The 14,243-nt window shown below is 39.3% G+C and overlaps 1 protein-coding gene across 1 annotated transcript in view; it reads right to left on the bottom strand.

Annotated features, from left to right (window-relative positions):
• ITPR2 (inositol 1,4,5-trisphosphate receptor type 2) overlaps positions 1 to 14,243 on the bottom strand; it is a 428,506-nt gene that overhangs the window by 319,814 nt on the left and 94,449 nt on the right. The window contains exons 6-9 of the mRNA XM_054719205.1: positions 9,670 to 9,768; positions 9,281 to 9,364; positions 8,833 to 8,979; positions 4,564 to 4,659 (exon numbers count right to left, since the gene is read on the bottom strand). Coding sequence (XP_054575180.1) covers positions 4,564 to 4,659; positions 8,833 to 8,979; positions 9,281 to 9,364; positions 9,670 to 9,768 — 426 coding nt within the window. The remainder of the gene's footprint in view (positions 1 to 4,563; positions 4,660 to 8,832; positions 8,980 to 9,280; positions 9,365 to 9,669; positions 9,769 to 14,243) is intronic.

The following is a 14,243-nucleotide window of genomic DNA, read 5'->3' as shown; positions in this document are numbered from 1 at the left end:
ACAGGGCTCATCTTCTGACTAGCTTATTTTGCTTAGCATAATACTCTCCAGGTCCCTCCATGCTGTCTCAATGCTAAGAGATAATTCTTTTTTTCTTTTGTTTCCCCATTTTTAAAATCTTTATTGTTGAAAGTATTACATATGTCCCCTTTTTCCCCCCACCTACTCCCTCCAGCCCACCCTTACCCCTCGCCCCAGGCCCTCACCACCCCACTGTCTGCATCCATGGCTTATGCATATAGGCATACAAAGTTTTTGGTTAATTACCTCCCACCCATCCACCCTCCCCTGCCTTCCCTCCGAGATTCCACACTCTGTTCCATGCTTCCATGTCTCTGGATCCACTCCATTCATCAGTTGATTTTGTTACTTAGATTCCACCTATGAGTGAGATCATGTGATACTTGTCCTTCTCTGACTGGCTTTTTCACTGAGCATAATACTCTCCAGGTCCTTCCATGCTGTCTCAAAGGTTAAGAGATCCTTCTTTTTAACGGCTGCATAGTATTCCATGATGTAAATGTACCACAGCTTTTTTATTCACTCATCTACTGATGAGCACTTGGGCAGTTTCCAGATCCCTTAGCTATTGTAAATTGTGCTGCTATGAACATAGGGGTACATCCATTCTTTGTGATTGGTGCTTCAGGTTTCTTGGGATATATTCCTAGTTCCTCTTTAAACACAGATTTATTTGCAACACAGTTCTTTAAAGATAAAACCCATTCTCCTTAGCTTAGTATATGTGGCCTGAAAAAGGCAGCTGCCCTACATTTCTGGCCCCGCCCCTCTCCTCCAACCTTCTACCACCACACCCTATGTGTGACATATGTATCACATCCATGGAACTCGTTTGTACGATACCCCAGGCCTCCTCCCCTGTGGAAAAGCTGTCCCCACTGCCTGAGCACACTCTCTCTTCCGCACCTGCCTTCCTCTTCCGCTGGGCAGGTCCTCCCCTGGCCTCCTCATGCTTCCTTGTACCTCCCCGGCACCTTTACTAAAGGTGTGTGCACTTTAGTGCTTTCTCATAAGCCCTCCACAATCCAATTTGCTACCATACGTTTCTCTCACAGTACTGAGAGCTCTTCAAGGGTGGAAATTAGATTTTTCTAATGACATCACTGGTATCTACCGAATGTTTACAAATAGCTGTCCAATCCCAGCCTCCAGGGTAGCGGCCAGGATCAACTTCAAACTTCACTCCTATTACTAATTAGATCCCATTCAAACACTTCCTTTCAAAACCTACAAACAAAGGGTTTGTCACTCAGTAATTCTGGTTGGAACCCATTTCTTTCAGCGGCCCTCTCTTTTTACATTGTCTACACAGGATTTAGACATTCCACATCTCTATCTGTCTCCTTGGCAATGTCAACAAGGATTTTCCTTTTATTCCTCTGCCAACCTGTGTCTATTGCATAGAGAATCATGGAAAAGCTCACCCCAAGCAAGAGCCTTCTTTAGTTAATCTCACGAAAACCTGACTCTACCTGCACACACACATAATCAGCCCTCCACGACCTTGCCTGCTGATAATCCTGTCATCTATTCTGTGCTGCTTTCTAAACTAGAAGGTTCAGAAAGGGCAAGGACTGAGTCCTCTGTTTCCTGCTCTACCTGCAGCATTCTCTACCATGCTGTGCAGTCATCGGGCACTAGAGAAACATATGAAAGCAGGTATGAAATCTTAAAGATGGTGTTTGCTGTTTTATAAGTTCCAAAATAATTACTCACAACCCCAGCATTTTCAACATCAAAACATGTGTGTCTTGTTTTTTAAGTAGTATCTAGATATTAAAATAAAACTGAAAAATAAATAAAAGCCATGGAGCTTTTTCTCTCTTACAATAAAACAAACGCTTCTAGGATGTTACAATTCAACATGTTGGGAACTCCCCACCCCGCCTCAATGACATGAACAATGCTTTGCAATTAAAGATCTGGGCATCTTTAAAAAGCAAAAGGATGATCATTGTTTTTCAGCTGTCACAGGCTAGTTTCCACCTATTGTTGAAAACCAGTGTTTTATCAAGCGACAGCGACTACAATCGCTGCGACTCTGCCACACCTCTGGACACGTTCCCACCAGCAGCACAGCATCGGAGGTAGGACTTGTCTGGACAGAGCCGACATATGAAGTGTAAAACCCCAACTAATGGATGTCAGTATTTTGAAACTATGACTTCTTTTTTGATACTACAATACTACACAGAATCACCCAATCTGTTATTCTAGTTTGAGTCAGTAGAAAATATATTCCTAGCTTTCAATTTTCAGATATGTATTAATGCTTAATTCTCACCTTGCCATAAAAAAGATGTTATCTAAAGTATTAAAGATGACAGAAGAGATCCTACAAACACATCAGACTCTTTAATGAACGAAATAGCATCTGACATTTAAAGTCATGTTCTCTAGAAATGCAATGAAAAGGCAATCTTTCAAGTTCTTGTACAGGTCTGAGCTGCTTTCTACTTTTCAGTGTTTAATAACTCGTTCATTTATGTATCGAAATCATGGATCTTCATTTAAGTTAATAAACAATTTAATTCTTAACAATCCAATCATTTGAATGTATCAAATGACACAAGTTTTAATTACAGAAATTAATGAGGAAATCTAACAATATGTAATTATATTGTTTTTGTAGACAACATCCGTAGCTAAAACATCCATTGATTGAAAAGTGAATTAAGAAAAAGAACCACGAACATAAAAGCCAAAGGAATTTTAATCCTAGTTTATCTTTTATGAGACATCTAGTAGACTTTCCTAATTCTTATTCTAGATAAAAATTTTCTACCTGACTACTTAATTTTGCTTCAAACAGTTACTTTTCAAAAAACTTCAAAACAAGTATAAGGAGCCCAAAAATTGCAAAGCTATATTTCATTCAGCTGAAGGGATTCATAAATAATGAGTCAGGTATTTATAAAATAAGAAGAATCCTTATTTATCACATAATAAAATGAATCATGCCGCTTACCTTGAGCCACACACTCACTGTGCCAAGCACTTTACCTCATTCAATTCTCTTAGTAATCTTATTATATAAATATTGTGATTATCCCCGTTTCACCAGAGGATATTGAAGCTTAGAGAGATTAATTTGCCCAAATGTGGTTCCAAATGCTTCTCAGATACAAATCCCTAAATTCTCCTTCCCATTATAGAAGCCTGAATAGCTTCTTTATACTCCTTCATTCATTCCAAATACATTCATCAAATAAGTTCTAGGCACTGTCCTAAGTGCAGAGGAAACAGTGGTGATGCTAAGAAAATTCCCTATCTTAATAGAACATACATTCTGGTAGAGAAAGATAATAGGTATGTATAATATAAAATGCACAACAAATCAGATGGTGGTAAACACAGATTAATAGGATGGAGAGGGCCATGGGGGTGGGGACCAGTTTAGACCGGGGATCAGCATGTTTATAGAAATGTCCTATTTCCCATACCTTTTCCTCATCAGTTCTCCATCCCCACTTCCTTACCCTCCCCCTCACATCTAAACCCCAAAGTTAGATAAGTAATACCAAAAACTCCAAGACCAAATGCTGGTTGTAAATCCCAGAAGGAACAAAGTTGAAAAACAAAAACAGAGTTGAGGAGAGTAGAATGAAAGGATCTTTTCACACATCCTTATGAAAACAAAACAGCATTTTCTAAATTATTTTCAAGTTAGATAACCAAACTTTAATCAAATCATTTCTAAAACCTCTGTGCTTTTACTTCTCTCCACCCTTCATGTCTATCTGATGGTCAGCATGCTTTTCGCGGAGAAAGAAAAGAGCTTCCATGTTTTTACCATACTTACTGACAGTTCTCAGACAGTTCTATGTCTGAGGAAGAAAACCCTTTCCTCTCCAGGGGTGTCAACAATGAAAGCCACCCAGCAGTGAAACAGTGGCCACTGGAGATAACCCTGAAACTACCCAGACTATACAACAATGAGCTGATCACCTCTCCACTGCAGACACTCTGAAAGAGGGAAACTCCATGGGAAATTTTAGGACCAATCACATGAATATGCAAATCAGATACCCCATTCTACTTGACCTTCCAGTAAACCAACCCCCAGGGTTCTGCTGTTGTTTAATATGTTTATTGCTGACACTATTACAGATGTCCTCCATTGTCCCCCCTTTACTCACCTCATGCCAGCCCCAGGCCTCATTCCCCCTCCCTCTGGCCATCACCACACTGTTGTCTGCGTCCATGGGCTATGCATATATGTTCTTTGCCTAATCTCTTCACCTTTCATCCAGTTCCCCCCGCCCCCTTCCCTCGGACATATGTCAGTCTGTTCCATGTACCCATGCCTCTGATTCTATGTTGTTTAATTTTAAGACAAATATTATTTTAAGGCTTCAGTTAATATTCACATTTGAAGAAAAATGTATCCGTCAACCCAGAACACGATAGGCAGTAATGAAATTTGTATAATGTCCTAATTTGGATTTGCTCCTGCAAATATCATGCATTTTAGAAAACCTAACTGCCTATTTCTCTATTTCAGAATCAGAGATTCCATAGCACTACATCCATCAGTCTTACCTCTGCCGCCAAGTAGTTCCCAGTTGCAAGATGTTTGAATCTGAACAAGCTGTTCCATTGCCCCGCACCCCCACGGCATGGGTCGTGATGAACCACCTACAGACAAAAAGAGCAGGGACAATAATGGCTAAAACATATTCATGGACCTGGCAAGCAAATGCCAACAGTTTACAAAGGGTGCCCGCCTGTTGATGCTAACTCTTCAAATCTAATATGTGTTTTTGTGAGAGGACAACGTGGCAGAAAAATAAAAGTCCCCATAAATGAGCAAAGGATATAACAGTGAACCCACTGTACATGCATGATACTACGCTTTATGTCTGCAAATACAGCTTCACTCCAAAGACATGTTCCCAGGCCAAAACTGGGAAAATAGTTCCCCCCATTTGTTATTTAAGCATTCATTCAACAAACAGTATGAAAAATCTGCGATGTGCCAGGTGGTCTTCTAGACAATAGGGACACAGCAATGAACAAGACTAGAGCTTTCAATGAATAAGATTTGAGGGACCAGGGGAGGCTACTTTAGATATGATGATCAGCATGGACATCAGCCTACGACAAGACACACAGCATGAGGAGGTGATGTGTGAGCCGAAATCCAGAGGATAAGAATGGGACAGTCATGCAGAGAGATTGGAAGAGCTCATTCCAGGCAGAGAGAACCACAAATGCCCAGGCCTGGAGGTCTGGACTAACTTAATTCTTGGCCCTTTCCATGTGTGCTTATGGCTAGCACCATGTCCTTTGATGCCTGTCCTTGGAACTGGCCTTGCCCCAAAGGCTGAGCTACTAGGCTGGTTGAGAATAAAAGCAGAAGATCTGAAGCAGGTGGTAATGACCGGTTTGGTGCAGTAGCAAGACTCAGGCTGTACAGCCTGAAGGTGACTGTGTTTGAGTCCCGGCCCAGCCAGTTACTATGGTATGATTGCAGTGAATAATTTAACATCTGCAAGCCTGTTTCTTCATGTATAAAGTGGGTTTCATGCATAGGATTGTTGTGGTGATAAATATCATAAGACATACCAGAGCACTAGGAGTACTTTTCATCATTCTCCCTCAACATGTTAGCTTCTTTTTATTAATACTGACCACTCTTGAACTCCTGCTCAGCCTCAAGTTCTGTGTGCTAATATATATGAAACTTACTATGCCTTTTGTTGGACTCCATCTTCTATGTCTTCTCCTACTCCAATAGCTCAAATGAGACAATAATTATGAAAATACTTCCAAGTGGATGAAGTCTTTAAAACCAGGCCATCCTATAAGGCTCAGTTTTCAAATCAAACTTCTCCCACAAATCCTTTGCTAATCACACCAGCATCTGTGACCTTGTCAATGTCTGAATTCTTGCTCCCTTGGGGGAGCCACAGATAACCTTTGAGAATCTGATAAATCTATTGGTTTTCTTATGTACACACACACATTTTGTATACACATATTAGAGATTAACAAATAACTTGAAGATCACCATTGGTCCCAGACTAAGAACTAGCCTACAGCAGGTCTAGCAATGGGAGTACAGCTCCCTAGGGGACAATTTGGAGATACAGAAAGGAAGATGTTTTCATTTGTCACAGTGACTTGGGAGGAATGCTTTTGGCATTATGGGCAGTGGACAAGACATCATACATCCTGCAATTCACACATGTTAGCTATTGTGTGTGGCACACAGGGCCATCCCACCTTCACCCTCCCATGCTTCCCTGTATTACAGGGGCTGGAAGCCTGGCTGGTGGGGTTCTGGAGACATTTCATCAGAATGGGAAGCAGAGCAAAGTACAGGGAGGATCCTCCTTTGGCTCCAGGAAAGGTGGTGGCAGCTGCCTGGTGCAGGCTCCCACAGGGTGGGGTGCAGGCTCCTACAGGCTGGGGTGCAGGCTCCTACAGGGTAGGATTAAGGCTCCTACAGGCTGGGGTGCAGTCTCCTACAGGGTAGGATGCAGGCTCCTACAGGCTGGGGTGCAGGCTCCTACAGGGTGGGGTGCAGGCTCCTACAGGGTAGGATGCAGGCTCCTACAGGCTGGGGTGCAGGCTCCTACAGGGTGGGGTGCAGGCTCTTACAGGCTGCAATACAGGCTCACTGGGTGGGTGGGTGAGGACTCCCAAAGCACAGGAGGAGAAGCCTGGACAGGCTCAGAGGAGGGGCAGTAGTGGATTACTGCACTGCAGATCCTCATATAAGGCCATTGCTCCCGACCCGCTTTCCCCATCCAGTCCTTCCAATAACACAGAAACCTAATTTCCTATATGAAATACCTCTTTTCTTGAAACACATGATGCTCAGGCTTCCTGACTGATACACCACACAACAGAGAAATGTGTCCCAGCCTACCTCCTTCAAATCTCCTACAGAAAGAAACCCGCCACAAATATAAATTGGTAATACTTTGATACATAATCATACTAAAAAGTATTTACATCAAGTTATATGAGAAGGCCAATAATTTAAGAGAAATACACTATGAAGAGAGAAGCTTAAATGAATTCAAGACATCTCAACATTATTGAATAATTTATTCGCTCTCTCCCTCTGACTGCTCAGCGGGTTATAACATTTCCAACTAATGCATTTTGTTGAAATGGATTTCAGTGCAGTGGTACAGTTACAGCCAAAGCTATAAAACTAATAGCAAATATATTGAAAAGATTCAAAACTCCTTTCAACAAATTTAGAGCCAAACATCAAATAGGCAGAGGCACATGAAATGCGGGGAACTCACTGTAGAGGGAAGTCATTATGTGGCCTTTTCATCACTGTATTTCATTAATGAAGTTTTAAAATAATATCTCACATTATTGCTATCCCTTTATTTTTTTTATTTTTGGAGCACATTGATAAGAAATTTATGGTGTGAAAATGCATATTTTAATTATTAATTTCTTTTCAGGTAACTTATCTTTCAGTCTTCCCAGGATGAGGAAGTTGTCAGGAAGAATTGTTGGGTGATGGCTCTTTTCCCCAACACCTTCTCAATTCCTTATCTCCCACTGAGAGATATGGTCTCTCCTGTATGCCACAGACTGAAAGGATGCCTCAACAAGTGGTGGATTTCAAGATAGAAAATACGTTCTTTGTGCTATTTCATCTCTATTACAAACCATGTCATAACTTAGAGAATTATTTTGATGTTACACTGATAATTAAGGCTCAGCTCATTTGCATAAACATCATACTACTTAATTTCTCTGTTTTAGCAGTCTGTAATTTGCCTTATTGTCCCTGTTTCAATTATGGTTATTTCCCTCTTTTTTAATCATGTACAATTAAGTCTCTTCTGTTAAGCACTAAAGAGTTTAATTATGCACCTCTGCTCTTTCATTTTCCTGTGCTCATATAGAATGCTGTCTTATCCTCTGCATTTACCACTTCTCTCATGTATCCTTCAAAGCTAGGTATACATATACTATATTCTAGAGTAGGTTTCTACATGTTGAAGTACATATTATTTTGTTATAAAGTATTTTCCTTTTATTTCTCCATCATATTAGAATTTGGGGCATTTTATTAATTTTTAATCATGAGAATATATGGATAATATTACCTATGAGTTTTATTTTAGGCTATTAAAGTATCAGAGAATATATGCTGTAAAGGGGGAGTAATTGGGTTTAAGGTGGTTGAGATCCACTGTATAAGCCTGGATATGCATTAAGTCAAGATGGAATTTATCAGATGTTGGCTTGTTTATAAGAAATGGTGCATATGTTATCTCCTCCACTGTATAGAAAGGTTCTGCAAAGAAAAATCCATATCTTACATTTTCCTAATTACCCTACCATTTTGGGACATTTAAAAAATACTTTTCAGAGGTTGAATGAATTCTTAACTATGGCTCTCCTCATCCCAATAGAAAAAAATGGCATCCCCAGAAGAACTAACTGTTCTTTGCAGTGACTGTAGGTCTGATGTTCACTTAAAGTGAGTCATCCTACCCCATCTTAACTCCAATGACAGTTGAGACACATCGCCTTCAGTCTTATCAATGTTGACAACAAACATTTCACAATGGATTTTTTTAAAGCAAAATCACATATATGCCCATCTTAAACAAAAGGGAGAGAGGGAGATGCCCCAGAGAAGACAGGTAAAGGAAGCAGTAATGTATCAAATTTGTCACTGCAATAAAGAGGTGCGAGTCAGTTCACAAAAAGTAATGTTTTATTGGTCTATCATACATGAAGCCTATAATGATAAAACAATCAGCCTACTGAATCTTGTCTTGTTGATGTAAATACTTATTAAAAGCCAAATAATATTTCACACACCTCTATTTCCCAGAGTGCTTTAGAACTAGTAGCAGAAGTGGCTGATTGACGCAAGGTTGTACGAAGAAAAATGTGCTGTTTTTTCTCATATTCATCACAGGTCAGAAATTTCTCTTGTTCTGCATGAAACAATCTAACGACGTCACCCTAGAAAAACAAGTCAAGAAAACTGTATTTCCAAGAAAAGGCTGACCATAAGACATAAGGAGCAAGTGCATCTTTCTGATTTTGATCTACTTAGTGTTGAACGATTATTTCTACATTTCAAAATACAGGAGAGGAAACTAATGAAACACTTTTTGTGAGTATACAGCCAAATTCTCGGTATATGGGTTTATATTCACACGCTAAACGATGAACACCAGGGGATGCACATGTTTTGCATCTGGAAGTTCAGTAAAACTACCTTCGATTCTTCTGGCAAATGTTCTGTGCAGCACATACTTACACCTTTCAGCACATCCTCTCGGTAAGAACTATATTTCATGAATAAAGTGATTTTCCAGCTGGTGTTGCAATTAACAGCATTCACCTATTAATGAAGAAATGTCCAGTTATACCACCACAGTTCCATGTTGTAACAGAAATTATTTCTTCAACTAGCAAAAGGTGAAAAACGACAACTTTGGACAATGACATAGGTACTTCCACACAAATGTCTCCAAAGGACTATCTGAAAATAGCAATACAATAACTAATCATTATCTATTTGAACCTTAGGAGTATTAGTCAGTATCACTAGACTTAAGCTTATGAAAACAATGAAAGAAATTATATGCCTTTTTTTCTCTCTCATGAGAAAATCAACAAATTCATTTGTTTTCCTCCTGAACGTACCTCTTTGCACCCTGGGTTATCGAGAAGCTCTATGTTGCTCGCATGCAGTGGCTGTCCTGCGTTCACGGGCATCAGAACAACTTTGTCGCCAACAACAATCTAGGAATCGGAAAGAAGTCGCCATTGAGACACTGCATGGATCTTTGGTCTAAATTTGAAGCTAAAAATAACTCCATGAAAGTCCTCCTTATTGACTTAACACCTAGCCTGTTTATCCTCCGTACAAACTTCAGTTCAATTCTTTTTCTCTTTCAGGTAAAATTCTTCTGGTAAATGATCAGATAATCATGTTCCATAGTGCCCATCAGTCTGAATTCATAAAGCTAGTGTAGATCCTTTTCTTATCAAGTCTCCCCTTTCGGTGAGAGCTTTCTTAACATCGATAACAGGTCATTATTCCTCCCCATGAGGTCTTAACGCTATGAGCACAGCAGATATAGTGAATGCAACTGCCCCAAAAACCAATCCACCTAAATAGTAGAACCACTTCAAGTAGAAGTAGGTAATGATATACATTTGTATTATCCCTGGAACCAAAAACAGACCTGTTAAATTTGGCCCTACCTATCATCTCAGAAATTCATTAAACATCCTAATGTCATCTGGATTCAGGAAATGAAGCATTAGGAACGACCTTGCAGAACTATGTCTACTGTTTGGGGCTTTAGGCATCTCCTTCAATTTTATCTTAAACATATCAAACTAATAGTGCTCCTTAATCTTGGTATTCAATTTAAAATTAAAATTAAAATTGGTTATGGGAAAAATGCTCTACAGAAGTCTAAGTTGATTTTTTTTTCATTTATGCTATCATTATCTGCTTTATCTTTAAGTACTTTTATTTATAACTCAAAATGTGGAGAAATTAAGTTATGCATTCTTAATGATAATAATGGACAGTTTAATTTTATAGATAGTGAAGTTGCTTTTGTGGTTAAGTTCCATTAAAGACTTATTACTGAAGTACCTACACTGCCATTTATAGAATTGCTCACCATCTGGGAAATGAAAACAAATACCTTCCCTGTGCATATTTCACAACAACTGAATATTAGAAGAAATTCATTGGATAGACAACTGAGAAACAAATTAGGACTTTGACAACAATAATCAGAACTTCTCCCTGTATCCTAGCCTAGACCAATATATTAAGAAACATAATTTCACATTTTCATGTAATTTAACCTTTTATAGATTTTATACAGGAATCCACATTCACACATGGTACTGTGGTCACATACCTGGAGATTCAAATATGACAGAGAAGCCTGGTTTGCAGAAATAGCTCCTAAACATCACCCTGCCTTTCAAGTCATCATCAGTCGGATGATGTGACACACAGACCCATCATAGAAACTCTCTGTGTATAGACAAGGAGAGATCAACAAGAAACAGTGCTGAGGGAGAGGTAAAGGGGGCAGAGCTGGGTTACTTTTGTTTAAAAAAAGAAGGAAGGGTGTAAAAGTATATGCATAAGAAACCCTTCTAGTGGTTAACTGGAAGAGGGGTGGGAACTGGGGTGATGGTAAAAAGGACAGAAGACGTTTCACAATATATCTTTATAGTATTTTCTATTTTGAACCATGAATTGGTATTTCTTAAAATTAAATATAAACAAGAACATATAAAAGTCAACATGACAGAAACATATTCCCAACATCCTCAAAAAAAAAAAAAGACACCACAACTTATTATTGCACATGACACTGCAGGTTGCCCAGGACCAAACCAGAGAGGGTCAGACCTGCATTACCACCATTTGACCACCATCCAGAACTGAAATGTCATTGCTGACATGTACACATAAGGAACTGTTTGACATTGAAATTGGGTCTCAAAAGAACTGTTGGCCCAGAAAGAAACTCACTTCAGACTGATTCATTTGCCTTTCAGCATAACCATTATTGCTTGTCTCATTTTTGGTTCTTATAAGTGTATTTCTAATAGCACATGATCTCACTCATCTAGGGGAAATGATGAACAACATAGACTGATGAACAAGAACAGACCCAGAAACAAGGAGGCATGGATCAGACTGTCGGGCCTCAGAGGGAGGGTAGGGGAGGATGGGGATAAAGGGGAGAGATCAACCAAAGGACTTGTTGCATGCATATGAGCCTAACCAGCGCTTAAGGACAACAGGGGAGTGGGGGCATGCGTGGGGAGGGGTGTGGGATGGGAATGGGGGGATGAGGACAAATATGTGATACCTTAATCAATAAAGAAATTTAAACAAAACAAAAAAAGACACCACAACTTGTTATTGCACATGACACCAAGGCAGCTCTAAGTCTCAGCCACGTGCAAGGCCAAGTAGTCCTCCTTACTATAAACAGTGGGACCGACACCACAGCCTGGCGAGGCTGCATCTGGTTTTCCAATTTCTTAAAGAACAGTTGGGTCTGGTTGACTATGCCATTCTTATCTGAACCAAAGTAAATATCAGCCAATAAGTTGCTAAATGTAATTCTATATTTTAGCTATGTTCTTCCAAATAAAAGAATACTTTTGGTTGCACCAATATTCACTGCTCTAAGTCTTAATATTTTACTATAGTTATTTGTAAGCTTTGAGCCAATCCATATGTTATATGTACTTTAAAATATCACCCATAGAGACTTATATATCTTTTAAATATATTTTTATTGATTTCAGAGAGGAAGGGAGAGGGATAGAGAGATAGAAACATCAGTGATGAGAGAGAATCATGGATCAGCTGCCTCCTGACGAGCGGGGATAAAACCTGCAACTTGGGCATATGCCTGAACCAAGTATTGAACTGTGACCTCCTGGTTCATAGGTTGACAACCACCTAGCTACCTCGGCCAGGCACAACTTACATATTTTTAAGAGACCAGCCACATAACCAAAATGTTCCAAATTCTAAGATTTCCTAAGAACAGTATCCATGAGAAGAGTCTAACATTAACTCATTGATTTCCAGGTCATGTTCCTGATGATTACTTTGACCAACCAAGCTGAATAAGACTTTCAAATGAAACAAGCAGTATGAAATAAAAAGAACAGTAAGAGGTGAATGGGGGAATACAAAAGAGGGTAAGAAATAGTTCCTACTCTCAAAGAATACACACGTACTTAGATAACTTGGTACATATGGACCTTGGTAGATTCTCAGAAGAGTGCAGCCTGGGGCCTGATCCACTGACAGAAGTCAGCTGCCTTCTGAGAAGCTAGCTATTAAATACAGAACTTGAGGATAAAGTCATTTTCTGCCACATCACATTTGCTCTAGTGCACAAACATCTAAACATTTTCAATTCCAATTGATTCTACTTAAGAGCCAGGTGAGATTCAAGCTGGGATTTTACTGAAAATGAAGAATATTCTAATGCCAGTAGCAGCTACCCTTCTTTTGAAGTGGCACCTGGTATGGGGGAAAGAACCTTGCAGTAGAAAGCAACACCATCAGTCTTAGTCCTGCCTTTGCTATACATCCAAGGCGTCCAGTTTTGCAAAATAGCAAAATCTACTTGCTCTTTGAAGAGTCTCTTTCCCTCAGAGTTGAATTTTTCTCTTGATTGAAAGAGGCCTATCCTTTTCTCACTTTTAAAATCTACCATCATGATAAAGAACTAATGTCTTCTTAGATCAAAGTTGAAAATGAAAAAACAGACTATTCAATCATGGGAAGATGACTGAAAATAAAATATTTATGTACTCTGCTCAAGGCCGCCCCCAGTGACTTTCTAGCTACTCAACAGCAAGCAAGGGCTTCTATACAGCTGGAAGTTGAGGAATCCATGAATCTATTTTCCCCCCAAACTATCCCACAATTCTTTAGACATATGACAAAGGTACAGAAACCATTGCTTTCTGAAGATATAAGCATTTTTCTCCCCAGCCTCATTCTTGCATTTCATTTCAGTAACCAAACATCTTGTTGAATACTTATTACCTGAAAGTAATTGCTAAATAGTAAAATATAATTTTAAAGGTCCTTTGAACCTTGCAATTTCCTCTTCTAAGTTTAATTTTTTTTTAACATTAGTAAATATTAAACCACTTGTTGTGAAGTGACAGTATTTGCATTTGCCTCCAATAAAATACTGTAGACTTAATATTTTAGGAAAAAATGCTGCCTATTCCTAGGGAAGAAAATGAGCATTACAATACAACTATTTACGTGGCAAGTGCAGGGCTGTGGTTGTGCTTATGCTTTCACGGCACCCTCCATCACAGACAAAAGCTGCACAGTGGTGAGCAACAACAGTGAGCCATTTCAGCAGACAGCAATGCGGGAGGTTGTTTCAGCCATGCTTTATGAAGCACGTCTATACAAAAGGGTTTCTATGACACCTAACAATTACAATGTCCAATTTAACCAAGACCTAGTGTTTGGGTGGTGGCTTGTTTTTTATTTCTGCAATACAACTACTTATTTCAAATAGTTCATTACATTCAACTCTCTGTTGACCCTCTAAAGGCATTTGGAAGCAGGGAAAGAACAGATAGAATAAATAAATAAACAGGATAGAATGCATTTTTTTTATCGACAGCTAATCTAATCATCTGGTATATCCAATCACTTCATCTCATTCCTTCAGAGCTGGAGC

This window comes from Eptesicus fuscus, chromosome 7 (assembly GCF_027574615.1).
Source record: "Eptesicus fuscus isolate TK198812 chromosome 7, DD_ASM_mEF_20220401, whole genome shotgun sequence".
NCBI lineage: Eukaryota > Metazoa > Chordata > Mammalia > Chiroptera > Vespertilionidae > Eptesicus > Eptesicus fuscus.
The sequence above is the reverse complement of the archived record's forward strand: the minus strand, read 5'-3'. Positions and strand labels throughout refer to the sequence as shown.